A 19,079-nucleotide genomic window follows, 5' to 3' on the forward strand; every position below is an offset into this window, starting at 1 on the left:
GTACAGCATATAAAGTCATGTCTACGTAGTCTCTCTACTAACAATTTGATAAATTTCCATTAAGGCATCTATACTATCAAAAATAATCTGCTTGACCGAGATATAGCAGTGCATAGCTATCTAAACATTTTAAAGGGGTGTAGGCATATAAGCTCGGACACATAAACAATGAAAGAGATAAGAGTTTGTGATGTTAATGTATATAATACCCTGTTAACTGAACACAGCAGTGAATTCTTGTTGAACTAAATCATTTTTTTCTTAATGTCAAGATGGAATTTGATAATTCAGTCTGGTAAAATTATGGTATCAATAGACATCTCTTTTTTTTGTGATGTATAAAACAACTTGCAAAGATTTCAAAATAAAATATTTGTGTTACTTATTTTGTTTTGAAAAGGGTCTGACGGTTTTATTTATCCTTTCTATTTTTTCAGATTATTAACCAATCCATATTCACATTACCATCCTTATTTTACTATACCCAGAACTGTGCAATATATACGTATGATATTTTCTTCCCAATGAGTTCCATATCCCTATCACCGTGATCAATCTTAACTCATTGGGGTTGCATATCCAGTGATACCCCATTATGTATTAAAGTATGCAAGTCATTTCTCATATTGTTAAACTTTTAACTCGCGAAGGTGGTACTGGAAAACATTATTGCAAGCATTCCGGCCCGGTTTTACGCGGGGGGTTCTGTTATTGAGACGTTGTCATAAGCCAAAAAATCGTTTAAGCACGACATCATAAAAAAATCCTAAGGAAACCTTACTTTTAACGCTTTGGTTGTATTGAAAACTATGTAAACTGCATTTTTATTGCGTTTTTCATTAAAAAAAACTTCAAATATCGATTATTTTCCCTTTTGGAGTCATATTTCTTCTGTCGGATTGGTGCCGTAAGCGTCGTATCCCTGGAACATATGTTGTAAACCTGGAAATAATTTCCGATGAATATAATTGAAAAGTGCTGTAACCTTGGAACGTCGTAAGCCGAAACCGTCGTAAACCAGGGACTGTCTGTACTTGATCAGATTTTGGTTTGCCTCCCAATGTAATGAGCTAAAATCATTTAAATAAGTCTCAAACTTACTTCAATTTATTCAAATTGTTTGAATCAATCATAAGCAATCTGTATTTATTTTATTTCACTTAAGTGAAATCCAAGCTATTTTCAGCAATCCAAAGTTTCATGTAATTTTGTGTAAAATAATGCAATGCAAAACAAATGTATGGAGGATTGCATCAGTAAAAAGAACTGCCATAATTAAGGAACTCTTGAAGTTATTTAACAATGTAATAAATTACATATATTAAACAAGAAAAAATACAGTAGAATGTGACGCTCAGTAGTCAGTGCCAGCATTTCTTACATTTTTATATGAATGAAATATGATATTGTTATGTTACAATAAAGTTTCATACATACTTAATGGAACAAACTTTTCTTTTACTTGAACAGATTTCAAGTATATTTAATTTTCTTTTAAATAGAAAATAACAAATTACGTACTTGTAAGTAATTCAACAGCTACTGTGGTATTAAAAACATGATAAATGTAATCACTTGTTTTGTATGATAAAACATAATGTGTAAGCTTTTATCAGCAATGCTACTTTGGTTGTACAAGTACACAATCTTTTATCCAAAATTCTAAAAACTGAAAAGCTCTAAAAACCGAAAACATTTTGTGAAGAGTAGAGTGTCAAGTCATAAGGTTGATAGTTTGGCATGCTAATGGCCGACCAGTCACTTGGGTGTCTGCTACTGCTCGAATTATTTTTCTTACTAAGTCCCAAGAACTGACCTTAGAAAATCCCAAGATTAACAAAAAATCTCAATGCATAATAATAAGATAATTGTACATCTCCCAAGCTTTAAGAGTTCTAAATAATTCTCTCTCTCTCTCTCTCTCTCTCTCTCTCTCTCTCGTCCTCCCTCTCGGCTTCTCTCCTCTCTCCGCTCTCTCTCTCTCTCTCAATCATACTGCTAATTTGAGTCTCTTTAACCAATAGGTATAGTACATATGCACACAGTGGGTGTGTGTGTATGTGTTCAAAATTTAAAAAAAAAAAATGTGCAGTACAGGTAATACAGTTTTGGAAAAAAAAAATGCTGTTGTCAGACACATGGACTATAAAAGTTGTGAGAAGCAGGCAAACAGAATTCATTATTCCTTGAGAGATTAAAGAGATTAATTTCTTTTGAAGGTATGTCAACGCAGCATTAGTAAATATCTTCTGAAGAAAAAAAAAATTTTGTTGCGGAAGAATCTCTGAACCAACAATTTTGCACTCAAAGTAATGAGAAAGATTTCATTCTATTTTTTATGTAATCAGTAAAATAAATACACTATTAAAAACTGTGTAATGTAATATTCAAAACACACACTTACATCATCGTCAACTTCATGTGAGCAAACTATTCTTTCTCAGACAGAATACAGCTAAAACCTGATTGGCTGGGTGGTTGACATGGAAATCTGTTGTCCAATGACTGTCCCCTACTTCTGTTCTATTTATAGATATGTCATGACAGCACTAAGTTTGAACATCATCATGATCGTGATTATTTGACTGCTGATGGTAAAAATTATTTGTTCTTAAAATCAAGAATTTAACAATACGTAATTTCAACTTTAATAATATAGTTGTATGAAAAATCTCACGGTGTGTCGTAGTTTGCAGTCGTACATTTGATCACTACAACACATTCTGTGGGCATTTCCATACCACTATATTAAAGTTAAAATTGTTAAATTCTTGTTTTCAAGAAGAAACAATTATATAAAGTAAATTATTGAGTAATTTTTGCCATCACCAGTCAAATAATCAATCATGGTAAATAATAGGTATCAGTGAACATATGGTCTTAATTTTCCCACTGTTTTATTATTGATCATGTATATAATACAATAAATAACTATAATAAAAAACCATAAAAAAAGGAAAAAAAAAAAATGCTTTTGCTGAAGTAGCAACGCTTGATTATGCTCCTGACCCCACAGTTCCGAAATCCGAAAAATCCCAAGAACTGAAAAACATCTGGCTCCAAGGATTTCGGATAAAGGATTGTGTACCTGTAGTGCCTGATGAGTATTACTGTTAAGTCATTCTATACATCGATGTGCAACCTGCTAAATATAATTCCTAACTGAAAATGATTTGGTAAAAGTACTGTAAAACCACCAAACAGATATTCATTAAGTACCAGAAAAATAAAATATATTCATACAATACAGCATAAGCACATAAAAAATCTTTGACACAATACTATTGCTATTTGAATAAAAGCATTGTCATTCTATTAAGGCAGTTGAAAATTCTATCCCCAGATCACATCTTATTACAGTGTAGAATAAGGATCATGCACAGCCTCACATAAATTCTTTTATAAACTACTGATATGTATCAAAACTAATCATACATCATTACAGCCAACTATCTCATAAGATCGTGTTCAAATGTTTAAAGTAAACAACCAAATAAAAAAGTACCTACAGGAGTAGAAAAGTGATACAAAGAATTTACAAAGACTCCACAGTACAATTATATTTGTTGTAACAGTAGGAAAGGCAGCTGTTGATTCTCTTACCTTGACATGGCTTTTCTTGATCACATGAAAACTAGGAAGGTTAAGGAGGAATCTCCTATCAGGAGAAATTTCTAATGGATGTCGTTTGAAAAGAACTAATTTTAGAGAGGACACCTTGTTTCATCTTCACGACCATTTCTTCTGTGTTCCACTGGGAGTTAAAAGGCAGGTCCTTCAGTTCCATTGTGAAAGGACCTCTTGCATTGTGATGGTATAAGGATTGTAAGACCACTTTGGGGGCTTGCTGCTGTTTTAAAATAAAAAAATATTATGTAATGAAATATTTCTGTAGTGAGGTTGGGTCATGTTAGTGAAAGGTCACTCGGTAATTTTGATCATATGACTGATATAGAAAGATTAAATAGTTAAAAATTTATTGGATATAGATAGAAATGTCATATTTTCATTTAATACTAAAAAGGTTTGCATTACATAAAATTTTATTTACATACATAACATCTGATGCTGTATAATTGGAATTGTGGTTATAACATTACCAGACCTCAAATGAAATGAACATCATCACTTTACCTGAGGGAAAAAGGCATCCAGGGTGATAAAGATTAGAAAGTGAAAATCATTCAGTTCACACAGCAGAACAATCTTTGTGAACTTTTTAGCATCGTATTCTATCACAGCACAGCCAAACTGGCACAGCACCTGTAAATAACAAGACTGAAGAGTGAAACTGGTCCTACTCCATTTTCATGTACTAAAATGTTTAACCTTTCATCCATAAAGCAAAAACAGCTCAAGTGGTAGATTAATCTCTTGCATTAATGGTATGAACACTTCCTAAAATCTTAAATATAATACTGAAGAATTCTCCCTCATAATTTTTCTAAGCAACCACGAATCACTTGAGCCCATGTAACTTATTAATAACAAATTTAAGGTTTGTCTATGGCCATTTGTCTGATATAAAGCTTTTGAATTTGAATTTGAATTTGAAAAAGAGATATACAGACAGGCCGTTTGTATGTTGAATTGTTTGTATGTTGGTTACAGTACTCTACATGCCTACTTAAGTATAGTATGATATAAAATCAATACTACAGTACTGTACGTTTTTTCATCCTAAAACACAACACACTGTATGTACAGAACAGGCCCACAAAACAAAATTTGAACTTGCAGGTGGCAAAGGGGAGCACTCTGAACATAACTTTAATTTGCAATCCAATTTGTTTGTATCCAAAAATTTGTAAGTTGGATATTTGTAAGTAGGGGTGGTGTCTGTACAGCTTTAAGTCATCCAAATTACTTCTTCAGCATATTAAAAAAAAGAGATTAAGTCCAGTCAAGTCTAATCTGATTTACCAAGGTATCCCTCCTTATATGCTAATTTGTCTGACATTACTTAATTGTTCACATGAGTGCTCTACAATACTTTTCATCTCTTCTTTTCTTTTATACTACATAAGGGCTAAACTCAGTACAGCATGAAAATGGAATTAAATAACAACAATTTCTAATATCAGAGGCTTAAAACAATTTGTGCATCCATTAAAAAGGTAAATATTAATCTTCCCTGTCAATGGGAAACCAAATAGTTGGACATTGTTTTGCTATTCTTATCCACAATCATTTAAAAAGTAGTTTAAATGTAGGTTCTGTGCAGCACACATAAATAAAAATTTACAATGTACAAACCATTAGAGTTAAAAAATTTTATTGTTATAATACAATTAAGTTTGTTCATACTTACCTGGCAGATGTATATATAGCTGTATTCTCCGAAGTCCGACAGAATTTCAAAACTCGCGGCACACGCAGTGGGCGGCCAGGTGGTAGTACCCATTCCCGCCGCTGGGAGGCGGATATCAGGAACCATTCCCATTTTCTATTCATATTTTATCAGTGCCACTGTCTCCTGAGGGGAGGTGGGTGGGCACTTAATTATATACATCTGCCAGGTAAGTATGAACAAACTTAATTGTATTATAACAATAACATTTTGTTCATGAAACTTACCTGCAGATATATATATAGCTGAATCCCACCTTCGGATGGTGGAAAGAGACAGAATAGGATTTGTAGGAAACTTAAATTAAATTAAGTAGATGATATACACCTTGGTTCCTCACCTGTTAGCAAAGTAGACTCTGTGATTACTGTCACTTCAGCCTGCTTGTGCTTAATCAGAGTTGCCAGCCAGGTGGAGACCTGTAGTGCTGGTGCGCTCTGGATGCTCTGTCAACGGGGACGTGACCTCAATGTGACAAGAGCATAGAGCCATACAAATGAGGGCAACGAAGCAACTGACCACCACCTGACCAACTATCCAAGACCCCCTGAACACTAAGCTAAGAGATGGGAGGTCTTCACCAAAGCCTCACCACAAACCAAAAAACACAACAACTAAAAACTAACCTAAACCTAACTAAGGGATAGGGAGAGAGCTACCTTCAGCCCCCAAGACTGTGTCTGCAGAAACGTATGGCCCAAGAAGAACAACAGTCCTCGTATATCGTTCTCACATCTCTCAAGTAGTGTTGAGGCGAATACTGAATTGCTCCTCCAAAAGGTGGCGTCAAGGATGTCCTTGATCGACATGTTCCTTTGGAAGGCAAGCGAGGTTGCTACAAGCTCTGACCTCGTGAGCTTTCACTCGCAAGAGGCTCAAATCGATCTGTGTGGAAGACGAATGAGCCTCTTTAATGACGTCCCTCAGAAAGAACGCCAAGGCGTTCTTGATAAATGGTATATCTGGGTCGTTTAACCGAACACCAGAGATTATCTGAGGGACCTCGTACTTCTTTAGTCTTGTGGACATAAAACTTTAGAGCCCTGACAAGGCACAGGACTCTCTCAGGTTCTTGGCCACAAGGCTTGTCATACCCTTGATTTCAAAGCTCCTTGGCCAAGGGTTCGACGGGTTTTTCATTCTTTGCTAAGAAAGTGGGACTCAAAGAGCAGACAGCATTGTCCCCTTTGAAGCCCACTCGCTTACAAATGGCCTGAATTTCACCCTAACTCTCTTCGCCGTCGCCAGAGCAGTTAGGAAAAGAGCCTTCTTCATCAGTTCCTAAGAGACGCTTCATGTAGAGGTTCGAAAGGACTCGACATTAACAGTCTAAGGACTAAATCCAAGTTCCAAGAAGGAGGCCTCGACTGAGGTATCTTTTGGATGTCTCAAAAGATCTCAGAGATCGTGAAGATCCCTGTTATCAGACAGGTCTAGTCCTCTGTGTCGGAAGACTGCCGACAGCATACTCTTATATCCCTTGATGTCGGGACAGCCAGCTTCTGTACATTTCTTAAAAATAGCAGGAAATCGGCTATCTGGCTCACAGAGGTAGTGGAAGAGGAAATTCCCTCCTTTCTACACCATGCCCTGAAGGAAGCCCACTTCGACTGGTAAACAGCTCTCGAGGACGTTCTCCTAGCATTGGCGATCGCCTTTGCAGCTGCTTTAGAAAAACCTCTCGCTCTGGCCAACTTTTCGATAGTCTGAACGCAGTCAGACCAGAGCGGAGAGGTTTCGGTGATATCTTGCGAAGTGGGGCTGTCTGAGTAGATCTTTCCTCCAGGGCAACGTCCTCGAAAGTCTATGATGAAGGACATTACCTCGTGAACCATCCATTCCTTCGCGGCCACATCGGGGCGATCAGGGTCAACCTCGTCCCCTCCGATGCCGCGCAACTTCCTTACTCTTCCCCCATGATCTTGAATGGCGGGAAGGCATACAACTCCAGGTTCGTCCAGTCCCAGAGCAGAGCGTCTATAGCGACTGCTCCCGGATCCAGCACAGGGGAGCAATAAAGAGGCAACCTCTTTGTTCTCGACGTCGCAAATAGGTCGACTAACGGACACCCCCACAGTCTCCAGAGCTCTCGACAGACGTCCTGGTGCAACGTCCATTCCGTCGGCAGGATCTGATCTTGTCAGCTGAGAAGGTCTGCTCTGACGTTCTGGACTCCTGCGATAAATCTCGTCAGGATCCTTATCCGTCTCGCATCTGCCCACAGCAGAATCTCCCTCGCTAAATAAAAAAGAGGACGGAGTGTGTACCTCCCTGCTTCTTTAGGTACGCCAGGGCTGTGGTGTTGTCCGAGTTGACTTGGACTACTTTCTCTGCAACCTTTTGTTGGAAGAACTGTAGCGCCAGAAAAATCCCCGCTAGTTCCTCCTTTACATTGATGTGCCAGGACACCTGTTCCCCCCTCCAGGTGCCTGACACTTCCTCCCCTCCCCCAGTGTTTGCTCCCCATCCCGACACCGAGGCGTCGGAAAACAACACTAGGTTCTGGGCTCAGAAGCTTTAGGGACAACCCCTCCCGAAACTTCCGAGGATCTAATCACCATCTTAGATGGTTCTTCACCGATCTGGTGATGAAAAGGGTCGCATTCAGATCCTCTCTGACTCTCCATTCGTCTGCTAAGAAAAACTGGAGAGGTCTGAGGTGTAGTCCTTCCCAGGGAAACAAACTTTTCCAGCGAGGAAATGGTCCCAGCAGACTCATCCACTCCCTCGCCGAGCAAGCTTCCTTCCCCAGGAAGGCCGAAACTCTCTCTAAGCCTTGCAGCTGTCGTTCCTGGGACGGAAACGCTCGAAAGCCACTGAATCCATCTGAATCCCCAGATACACGATGGACTGTGTTGGGGGTCAGATGCGACTTTTCGAGGTTGACCAGAAGTCCCAGGGACTTCGCCAAGGCCAACGTGAAGTGAAGGTCCTTCAGACACCTTTCTTCTGACGATGCTCTGATCAGCCAATCGTCGAGATACAGGGACACTCTTATTCCTGCAGAATGTAACCATCTCGCTACGTTTTTTCATGAGCATGGTAAATACCATCGGAGCCGTGCTTAAACCGAAACAAAGAGCTCGGAATTGCCAAACTTTGTCCTTAGCATAAACCTCAGAAACTTTCTTGAAAGAGGGTGGATAGGCACGTGAAAGTATGCGTCCTGTAGGTCCAAGGACAACCATCCAGTCGCCCGGTCTTAAGGCTCCCTAGAAACCGACTGAGGTGTTTCCTCCATCTTGAATTTTTTCTTTTCTACGAAAAGATTCAGGCTGCTTACGTCCAAGACTGGACGACCCACCCCGACGACTGCTTTGGTACCAGGAAAAGTCTGTTGTAATATCCTGGTGACCCCAGGTCTAAGACCTGCTCCACCGCTCTTTTCATGATCATTTGATCCAAAAGATCTAAAAGAACCTGATGTTTCTCCCCTCCCCTTGATACGACGGGGAAAGATCTCTGGGAGTCGTAGAAAGAGGAGGAGGGTCCACAAAGGGGATCTTGTACCCCTGTTCCACTATCTTGAGGGACCACGCATCTGTATCTCTCTCTCTCCACCACGTCCCCGCAAAGAACTTTACGTCTGGCTTCGACCGGCAACTGAAGGACTTTCTTCTCACTTAGAGGATTTAGGTTTGAAGGAACCTCTTCCTCTTTGCAAGTCCTCTCCCTCGAGGAGCAGCTCTCGGGAGGAGCGCTACGAAAGTGTTTAACCTTCCTAGGAGGTCGTCCAGACGACGACGTGGTAGGGACTGCGGGACGTCTTGAAGACTGGGCCAAGAGGTCCTGGGTAGCCTTCTCTTGTAGGCTCACTGCCAGGTCCTTACCATAGCTGGGGGAAGAGATGGCTCGAAAGAGGTGCAAAGAGAAGCTCTGCTTTCTGCGATGCAGAAACAGACCTAGCTGTAAATTGCAGAAAAGCGCTCTCTTCTTGAGGAAAGCAGTGCCGAAATGAGACACTAACTCTTCCGAACCATCCCTGACGGCCTTGTCCATGCATGACAACACATTGACAGCTCCCCCAGACTCAAAGAATCAGGACTCCTAGATTGAAGATCCAGGACTCCTAGGCACCAGTCTAGGAAGTTAAAGACTTCCAGAGTCTTCAACAGACCTTCATGTGATGGTCAATCTCCGTTGGTGTCCATGAAATCTTAGCGGACGATAAAAGGGATCTCTTCTGGGCGTCTACCAGACTAGCAAAGTCCCTTGGGAAGACGACGGGATCTTAACTCCTACTTCAGCTTTGGTCTCATACCAAATGTCCGCTTTCCCACTGAGTCTTGAAGGAGGAAAGGGCGAAAGTCGACTTGCCCTGATCCTTCCGACGTTCCATCCAATCCTGCAACTTCTTGAAGGCTCTCTTAGTGGACAAGGAAGTCTTCATCTCCACCCCACTTCCGAAACTTGCACGACTTCGAAGACGAAAACTGAGAGGGTGGAGACTTAGGAGCTGCAGGCTGGAACTTCTCACCAAACAACGAAGAACGTAAAAGACGAACCAGCACCTTGTAGTCGGAAACCGACGAAAACTGATGGCTGTTCTTCCTCCACTGAGTCCGCCGGACTACTAAGCTCTCCTTCCTCCCGAAGAGGCAAAGGAGATTGAACCTCTGGAGAGGGCGTGCGCCCAACGGGGTCTAGCCTTCAACAAAGGCTTTCGAGGATGACTAATATCAGCCTCTTCAAAGCGACCGACCTTCTGTCGATCTTTAGAGCTCGAACACGAAGAGCGTCCTGACTGCGCTGCGCGTCAAGAGAGGTTACTCTTAGTCTCCCTCGAGGAGCGTCCTTTACGTTTAACGCTCAAGCGTCCAGCTTTCGCTTTCAAAGCGTCCTTCTGAGCGCTCTCGAAAGCCTTCTCCACAGGCAAAGCGTCAAGCACAACATCCCGACGAGCGTCTCAAAAGCGTCCTGCCGAGCGTCCTCAAAAAGCGTCCCTCCAAGGAGTCCTGTCGAGCGTCCTCAAAGGCATCCTGACGTGCGGGCGGAGACAGAGACGAACGAGGAGACGGAGAAGGAGACTGCCTCGTCCTCTTGACAGGCAGTCTAGCGTCCTCCTTCGTTTAGGCTCAACTGCTGCTGGCGAGTCTTCCGAGTCATTAAGGCCGACAATTGGTCTTGAAGCGACGCAAGAATACTCTTCGTTGGTGAAGAACCGAGAGGAGGTGAAGGGCTGCGCCTGCGAGAAGACGATGGGGCGGGGACGCCTCCTTCCTTCTCACAGGTACAGCAACCTGCCTCTCCGAGGCTGCGAGAAGAAGCGCTTCTCAGCGTCGTCCTCGGACGACGTTCCTACCTCTCTTCTGTGGAGGAAACGCGTCATACGACGCAGGCGAAGACCGCAACAGAGAGCGGAGAGAGGGGACGTAAAGCGTCCTCCCTAGAAAAGTCCTTTTCAACGGACGCGAGTCTCTCCGAGCGCTCCCACCCCTTGCGCGGGGAGGGCGCCTCGGAGGACGAAAAACAGTCCTTAAGGATGCGAGCCTGAGCACGCTCCTTGGCAGCCTGGGAAGTAGCAACAGGTCCTGCCGAAGGGACGCCAGATCGGTGGGGAGCCCCCGTAACCCTCTTGCGGCTTTCGACATGCCCACTCCCTGAGTTCTGGGAGTCCGACAGAGGTCTAGACCTAGAGGCTATTATGGGGCCGATCTGACGCCCCCTCCACAACACAGGGGCACGATCACACACTTTACTCGAGCCGTTTTCAAGGGCCAACACTTTGGACTCTAGAGTGCGTAATGACTCTAGAATCAGAGAAAGGGCATTACCTTCTCAGCCACACAGAACTAGGGCCCTCAGGCAACAACACAGGATTAGGTGAGCAAATTCTACTGGTGTTAAAATAGGAGAAATGTTACTTCCCTTACCTTTCGTAGAACCGCTCTTGGAGGAAGACCTCCTGATCCTATCGCGCTCCAACTTACGCCGATAGGATTCATACACCTTCCATTCATCCTCAGTCAAACTTTTGCATTCAATGCAACGATCAACCAGCAAACAAACATGCCCCTACACCCCATACATACTGTGGTGGGGGTCTACCGATGATTTCGGTAGCCTCACCTTGCAATCACTTCTCACACACACTCTGAAGCTCACTGAACTTGATCCCGACATCACGTTGTTCATTTAAAAGCCAATCCAAAATCAAACCAAAAACAGTCCACTATCGCGTATGCCAATCCAACAATCCAGAGTCAAAACCAAAAGTCAATCCAGATACTTATAACGAGTCAAATCCAAAAATCCTGGGCGGAGGTCTGTAAACAGGTGTTTACCGACCGGCGACAGAAAAAATATGAATAGAAAATGGGAATGGTTCCTGATATCCGCCTCCCAGCGGCGGGAATGGGTACTACCACCTGGCCGCCCACTGCGTGTGCCGCGAGTTTTGAAATTCTGTCGGACTTCGGAGAATACAACTATATATATATCTGCCAGGTAAGTTTCATGAACAAACTAAAATTTTCTTACATTTTCGACAAAAAATTCCAATGACAATTTTTGCCAACCAAAATCATAACCCTTGGTTAGAGAGAGTGAAAGTTGAAGCAAGAGTAGAATACTTCACTACTATTAAATTAATTTACCTTGATGGGTTTCTTTAGCCAGAAAACTAAAATAATGTTTATATTAAACCTTTTAGCAGTGCATGCATTACTGTTCTTATTAAGAATTTTAATCTGACAGCTTATTTATTTAGCTCTCACATTTCTGGAACAAAGGATTTGTCAACTATCCAACTAGGGCAGTACTTTACTAAAAGTTCTGTGCAGCATTCCTTCATCCCAACTGTTCCCTCCTCTTCAACTTCACCTTACTAAACTTTCAATTTTCATTTAAGATCAAATCCCTCAGGCTAATTAGTCCTATGTCCTATGAGAGTCTATCAATGTGATTGAGTAGGCTTCTTAAACTAAATTATAACAATAAAAATAAGCCAAAATATGAAGCTGTGCAATACTGACTTATATTCCTTGAATTTTCTTTCCTCTGACAGTAAAATTTCCTCATCAAGTGTGTACATTAATGACTAATTCCATAAATGAAAAGGAAACAGGTATGAGCCATACCTGAGCAATAAACTGCTTTCTTGTTTCAAAGCAGAGTATAAATCGTTTGACCCTCTGTTCTAGCAACTCCAAAATTCGTTCCACATAATCAACCAGACAGGTGCCTGGTGGCACTGTTGGGAGAATCATAGACTTTGCCCCACCAATGAGTTGCTCGACACGAGGGGACAGGTGTAGTTTGGGGACAAACACACCTTCATTCTGTGGACAAATGAAAAATTAAAGAAAAATATTTAGTTCTCTATTTGAGCTTCTTTAATCTTTGTCAACTACACAAAAACATTAATAAGGTCTAAAGAAATTATCAGAGTACTTTTGTAAGTACTGGTACGTATGTAACGAATCTACATCTGTTAACTTCAGCCAACAAAACCTGTGCATGGTTCATTATCTTTATAGTTTAAGAATGCCTTAGAGGTAAAATGATATTGTTATGATACAATAAAGTTTCATACATACTTACCTGGCAGATATATACATAGCTAAGACTCCGTCGTCCCGACAGAAATTCAAAATTTCGCGCCGGACTCGCTACAGGTAGGTCAGGTGATCTACCAGCCTGCCCTGGGCGGCAGGACTAGGAACCATTCCCGTTTTCTATCATATTTTCTCTCTTCCACCTGTCTCCTGCAGGGAGGCTGGGTGGGCCATTAATCGTATATATCTGCCAGGTAAGTATGTATGAAACTTTATTGTATCATAACAATATCATTTTCATACAATCAACTTACCTGTCAGATATATACATAGCTGATTGGCACCCTTTGGTGGAGGGTAAGAGACAGCTACTTATGGAATAGACAGGTAAACAACATATGTTGTAGGTATAAATAAACCTTGGTTCCTACCTGATAAGTGGTAGACTTTGTGGCTGCTGCCCAGGAGTCTGCATCACCTCAAGAAACTTTAGCGAGATATATGATCTATGGCCAAGAGTTCTTGTGGGTCTGCCGATGGCGTCTTATCCGCTTACTCGGCAGAGCCTGAAAGGACTTTGTCAATGGGTGCTGATCCATTTATAGACAATACACCTTATGAAGAGCACACAACCAATCCGACCACCTGATCCTAACCACCGTGTTAGTATTAAAAATTGTTCCGAGTTATCCCCAAACTCTTCACAACAACCATAACTCAAAAACCCAACTTACACACACACAATTTATAATAATAATAATATGATACTCATCTAATAAGATATCACAAGAGTTCCTTACTGAACAATAGTGACTGGCCGCCAGTGCGACATCTGCACTTTGTCAGCAGAAAGTCTAGAACATATCTAATAGACGGTACGTACCATTTAAGGATTGGTGTTAGCTCCTATACCCAGGATCGTATCCGCAGACACGAAAGGACCCAGAGAAAAAAATTTCTCGTAGGTCACACGAACATCTTTCAAGTAGTGCGATGCAAACACTGAGTTGCACCTCCAATATGTCGCTTCCAAGATATTCTTTAGCGACATATTTCTGTGAAAAGAGAGAGATGTCGCTACTGCTCTCACCTCATGTGCTCTTACTCTCAAGAGTCTAAAAGAGTCGTCAGTGCAGACTTTGTGAGCGTCTGTAATGACGTTCCTTACAAAAAAGGCTAAAGCATTTTTGGACATAGGTCTTGTAGGATCCTTAACAGAGCACCAAAGACCTTGTCTAGAACCTCCCATCTGTTTCTTCCTCTGCAGGTAGAATTTTAGAGCTTTTACCGGGCAAAGAGACCTTTCAGCTTCTCTACCGACGAGACCCGATAAGCCTTTAACTTCGAAGTTCTTAGGCCAGGGATTCGAAGGATTTTTGTTCTTTGCCAGAAACAGCGCTTTGAACGAACAGATGGCTGAGTCTCATTTGAATCCTACTTCATCATCAAGGGCGTGCAGCTCACTAACTCTTTTAGCTGTCGCCAGTGACAAGAGAAACGAACACTTTCTCGTTAAATCTCGAAACGAGGCCATATGAGGAGGTTTGAACCTTTGAGAAGACAAGAACTTCAGGACAACATCGAGGTTCCAGCTAGGAGATGTATTCTTAGACTTCGAGGTCTCAAAGGATCTTATAAGATTGTGTAGATCTTTATTATCTGCAAGCTCTAGGCCTCTATTCCTGAAGACGGCCGACAGCATACTCCTGTATCCCTTTATAGTGGATACAGAAAGATGTGATTCCTCTCTAAGGAATAACAGAAAATCGGTGATTTCGGTCACAGAGGTACTGGAGGAGGACAACTTCTTCGACTTACACCATCTTCTAAAAACCTCCCACTTGGATTGATAGACTCGCATAGTGGAAGCTCTGCGGGCTCTAGCGATCGCGCTTGCAGCCTTGCGAGAAAAACCTCTCGCTCTGACAAGTCTTTCGATAGTCGAAAGGCAGTCAGAGCGAGAGCGGGGAGGTTTTGATGATACCTCTCGAAGTGCGGTTGTCTGAGAAGATCCATCCTTCTTGGAAGGGATCTGGGGAAGTCTACTGTCCACTCCACTACCTCTGTGAACCAATCTTGTGCCGGCCAAAAGGGGGCTATCAGGGTCATTTTCGTCCCCTTTGAAGTCACAAACTTCTTTAGTACTTGTCCCAGAATCTTGAATGGGGGAAATGCGTAGACGTCTACATGAGACCAGTCTAGAAGGAAGGCGTCGACTGTTAGAGTTCTGGGGTCTTCTACCACTGAGCAAAAGACTTCCAGTCATTTTGAGAGGAATGTGGCAAACAGGTCCACATGAGGAGTCCCCCATAGAGACCAAAGACTGACAAACTTCTGAGTGGAGGGTCCATTCTGTGTGAAGGACCTGGCTCCTCCTGCTCAGCCTGTCTGCCCTCACGTTCCTTACTCCCTGAACAAACCTCGTCAGGAGGGAGATGTTCCTTTGGGAGGTCCAAAGTAGAAGATCTCTTGCGAGCTCGTACAGGAAAAACGAGTGTGTCCCTCCTTGCTTCCTGTTTGTCACTATAGGTTCGAAGTTCTTTGGAGCCAGGTGTACAGCTAAAAGTTCTTTGCAATTTATGTGCCAGGACACCTGAACTGCATTCCAGGTGCCTGACACTTCTCTCTTCTAAGGTTGCTCCCCAACCTTTTTCCGACGCGTCGGAAAACAATACAAGGCTTGGGTTCCGAACCTCCAGGGAAATACCCTTGTTCTCCTTTAGTGGGGGCAACCACCATTCCAAGTGTTGTCTCATCTCCACTGGAATGGGAAAACTGTCCGAGAGAAGTCCTGTCTTCCAGTTCCACGATCTCTTGAGGAAGAACTGAAGAGGACGAAGATGAAGTCTTCCTAGAGGAAAGAACTGTTCGAGCGAGGAAAGGGTCCCTAGAAGGCTCAACCATTCCCTCGCCGAAGTACGTTCTTTCCCTAAGAAGAGAGAGACTTTCTCTAAGCCTCTCACGAGTCTCTCTTGAGAAGGAAATACTCGAAAACCCCAAGAATCCATCTGAATCCCCAGATAGACCAAGTTCTGGCTGGGGATCAGCTGAGACTTCTCGAGGTTTACGAGTAATCCCAATGATTTGATCAGGTTTAGGGTCAAAGCAAGGTCCTCCAAACACTGTCTCTCTGATCTGGCTCTGATGAGCCAGTCGTCTAGGTACAGAGAGATATTGACACCTTTCAGGTGAAGCCATCTCGCCACATTTTTCATCAGGCTTGTGAAGACCTGAGGAGTAGTGGACAGGCCGAAACACAAGGCCCTGAACTGGTAGATCCTTCCCCCCGTCATGAAACGGAGGTACTTCTTCGACGAAGGATGAATCGGGACGTGATAATAGGCATCTTGGAGATCCAGAGAAACCATCCAATCCCCTTGGCAAAGAGCCGCAAGGACTGACGCAGAAGTTTCCATGGTGAACTTCTCTTTCTGAACAAATTTGTTCAGAGCGCTGACGTCTAGAACTGGTCTCAGGCTTTTGCAACCAGGAAAAGGCGATTGTAAAACCCCGGGGAGTTTTGATCCAGCACTAGTTCTATCGCTCTCTTGTCCCACATCTGATCCACCATTAGTCGAAGAGTATCTCTCAGAACAGGGTCCTTGTATTTGGCGGACAATTCCCGCGGAGTTGAAGTAGGGGCCAGGACTGTCCTGGAAGGGGATGTAATATCCCTTCTTTATCACAGACATCGACCAAGCGTCTGCATCGATGAGTGCCCAGGCATCCGCAAATCCCAGGAGCCTGGCACCTACTGGTGTTTGGAGGATCCTTACATCACTTTCCCTTTTTAAAGGGACGGAATGAAGATCTACCTCTCCTCTCGGGCGCTTTCCTTTTTGAGGGAGCTCTAGAGGGAGGGCCTCCTCGAAAGGGCTGAAGAGACGTACTCGCCCCTTTCTTCTCTCCCACTACCGCAGGCCTCTTCTTTATGGAAGACTGAAGGAGAAGATCCTGGGTCGCCTTCTCCGTTAGTGAACGGGAAATGTCCCTCACCAACTGAGAAGGGAACAGAAAGTCAGACCTGGGAGCAAACATCAAAGCTGCTCTTTGTGAGTGCGAAAGCGCCTTGGTCAGAAAGGCGCTAAAAACGGACCTCTTCTTCAAGAGTCCTGCTCCAAATAGAGAGGAGACTTCCCCTGAGCCATCCTGTACCGCCTTGTCTATACACGACAAGATACAGAGGAGAACATCAGGATCGAGGCCCTCCGAGTCATGGGCCTTCTTGGCCATCACCCCAAGGGACCAATCCAGGAAATTGAATACTTCCAATACACGGAAGAGTCCTTAGAGATGATCAAGCTCGAAAGACCCCAAGTCACACGAACAGAGTTCAGGCCATGCCTTCTTGAAGCGTCTACCAGACTGGAAAAGTCAGCTTCCGCAGAAGCTGGGAGAGAGAGTCCCATATTCTCCCCTGTCTGGTACCAAATACCCCTTTTGCCTGTAAGTCTAGCAGGGGGCATACAGAAGACAGTTCTGACCAGATCCTTCTTCGTTTTCATCCAGTTATCCAGAGACTGGAGAGCTCTCTTCATAGAGATGGTCGATCTCATTTTCAGAAAAGACGAAGACTTTGGCGTCTTGGAGCAAGAAAAGAGAGAGCGTGGAGAAGGAGGAGCGGCAGGAGTTAAGGAATCTCCATATTCCTGAAGAAGAAGAAATGTCAAAACCTTGTAGTTTGAAAGCCCTTCTCTACCACGAGCCTCATCTTCTGAATCCTCTTCAACAAAAGGATCAGAAGGAGAATCCGTCTTCAAGTCTGGGGGGTCTTTCCAAACATCTCTCTCTGCGAGAGACAAACTCCTAACCAGAGAGGGGCTAAGAGCATGTACAGAGCCCCTCTGAAACAAAGCTGGCGTCTCGCGCCTGGCTGGCTCCTCGCGCCTGGCTGGCTCCTCGCGCCTGGCTGACGCTTCACGCCTGGCTGACGCTTCACGCCTGGCTGACTCCTCGCGCGCCTGACTGGCTCCTGGCGCTTGGCTGGCGCCTCGCGCCTGACTGGATCCTCGCGCCTAACTGGCTCCTCGTGCCTGGTAGGCTGCTCGCGCTTGTCTGGTGTCTCGCTCCTGGATGACGCCTCTCGCCTGGTTGGAATCTTGCGCTTGGCTGGCGCTTCACGCTTGGCAGAAGTCTCGTGATCGGAAGGCATCTCACGCCTGGAAGACGCCTCATGTCTGGCTGGAGCCTCGCGCCTGGCAGGAGAAAGAAGACGAGACTTCTTGACAGGAAGTCTAACGTCCTTCTTACGAGGAGGATCTTTCGAAAGGACTCCGACCAACGTGGCTAACTGTTCTTGAACCGCTAAAAGAATCCTCTTGGAAGCCTCTCCAGCGTCCTCTTCAACAGGAGAGGGAGACCTCGAAGGAGTTTTACTCGGACTGTCGTAACAGGGAGACGTCAAAACCACCTTCGCCTTCTTGATCGCGGAGGGAGCTTCCTCAGAAAAGCGCTCGGGGCTCAAGTCAAACAAAGGCTCTTTCCAGTGCCTTTTCAGGGGCCTGGAAAGGTCTGAATCCTTCCACCCTCGTTTAGGTGAAGGAGAACCGGACGACGAGAAACACTCTCGGAGGACGCTTTTTCTAAAGCGGTCCTGAGCAGTCTGTTGCGCTACAGAGCCTGCTGAAGGGACGCCTGACCGGTGGGGATTCTCCACAACCTCCGTAAGGCTTTCGACTTTTCTTCTCCTCTGGGCTTGGAGCTTGAAAGAGGTCTAGGCCTGGAAGCGTCGCAGAGACGGTCACGCACCCCCTCCACAACACTGGGGGCACTCACTTCACTAAATACGTCACTTTCACTATCCTTACCTTTCAGGGCAGCCATTTTGGATTTCATCCTATGAAGTGTAGCCTTCAGATCAGCGATCTCCGAGGCTGAATCTGAATGCAAAGCCTGTGAGGGCCCTGATAAAGAGGGAGAATCAAATGCATGGTTTACAGAAGAGTTAGAATCATGAAAAGGCTCAATAGGCCTTGTACTACCCGCACCCTTAGATGCAGCCCTTCTAATTCTATCCCTCTCTAACTTCTTCAAATAAGAAGTTAAAGTCTTCCATTCCTCAACACTCAACCTTTCACACTCATGACAGGTGTCAGTCAAAGAACATTCAAAACCTCTGCATTTACGGCATACAGTGTGAGGATCAACCGAAGCCTTCGGTATCCTCACCTTGCAGCCTACATTCACACAAAACTCTCACACTAACACTTGAATCAGACATTCTGAAGAAAAAT

At 43.8% G+C, this 19,079-nt stretch overlaps 2 protein-coding genes across 3 annotated transcripts in view; one reads left to right on the plus strand and one right to left on the minus strand.

The window, feature by feature from the left end:
- LOC135203617 (meiotic recombination protein SPO11-like) overlaps nucleotides 1–19,079 on the plus strand; it is a 148,435-nt gene that overhangs the window by 32,961 nt on the left and 96,395 nt on the right. The window lies entirely within an intron of this gene.
- Nucleotides 2,604–19,079, minus strand: part of LOC135203616 (BRISC and BRCA1-A complex member 2-like) — a gene marked incomplete in the record, with an annotated part of 101,312 nt that continues 84,836 nt past the window's right edge. The window contains 3 exon segments of the mRNA XM_064233445.1: nucleotides 2,604–3,850; nucleotides 4,135–4,263; nucleotides 12,430–12,630. Of these exon segments, the coding sequence (XP_064089515.1) occupies nucleotides 3,662–3,850; nucleotides 4,135–4,263; nucleotides 12,430–12,630 (519 nt within the window).

Source organism: Macrobrachium nipponense, chromosome 36 (genome assembly GCF_015104395.2).
Source record: "Macrobrachium nipponense isolate FS-2020 chromosome 36, ASM1510439v2, whole genome shotgun sequence".
In the NCBI taxonomy this organism is placed as follows: domain Eukaryota; kingdom Metazoa; phylum Arthropoda; class Malacostraca; order Decapoda; family Palaemonidae; genus Macrobrachium; species Macrobrachium nipponense.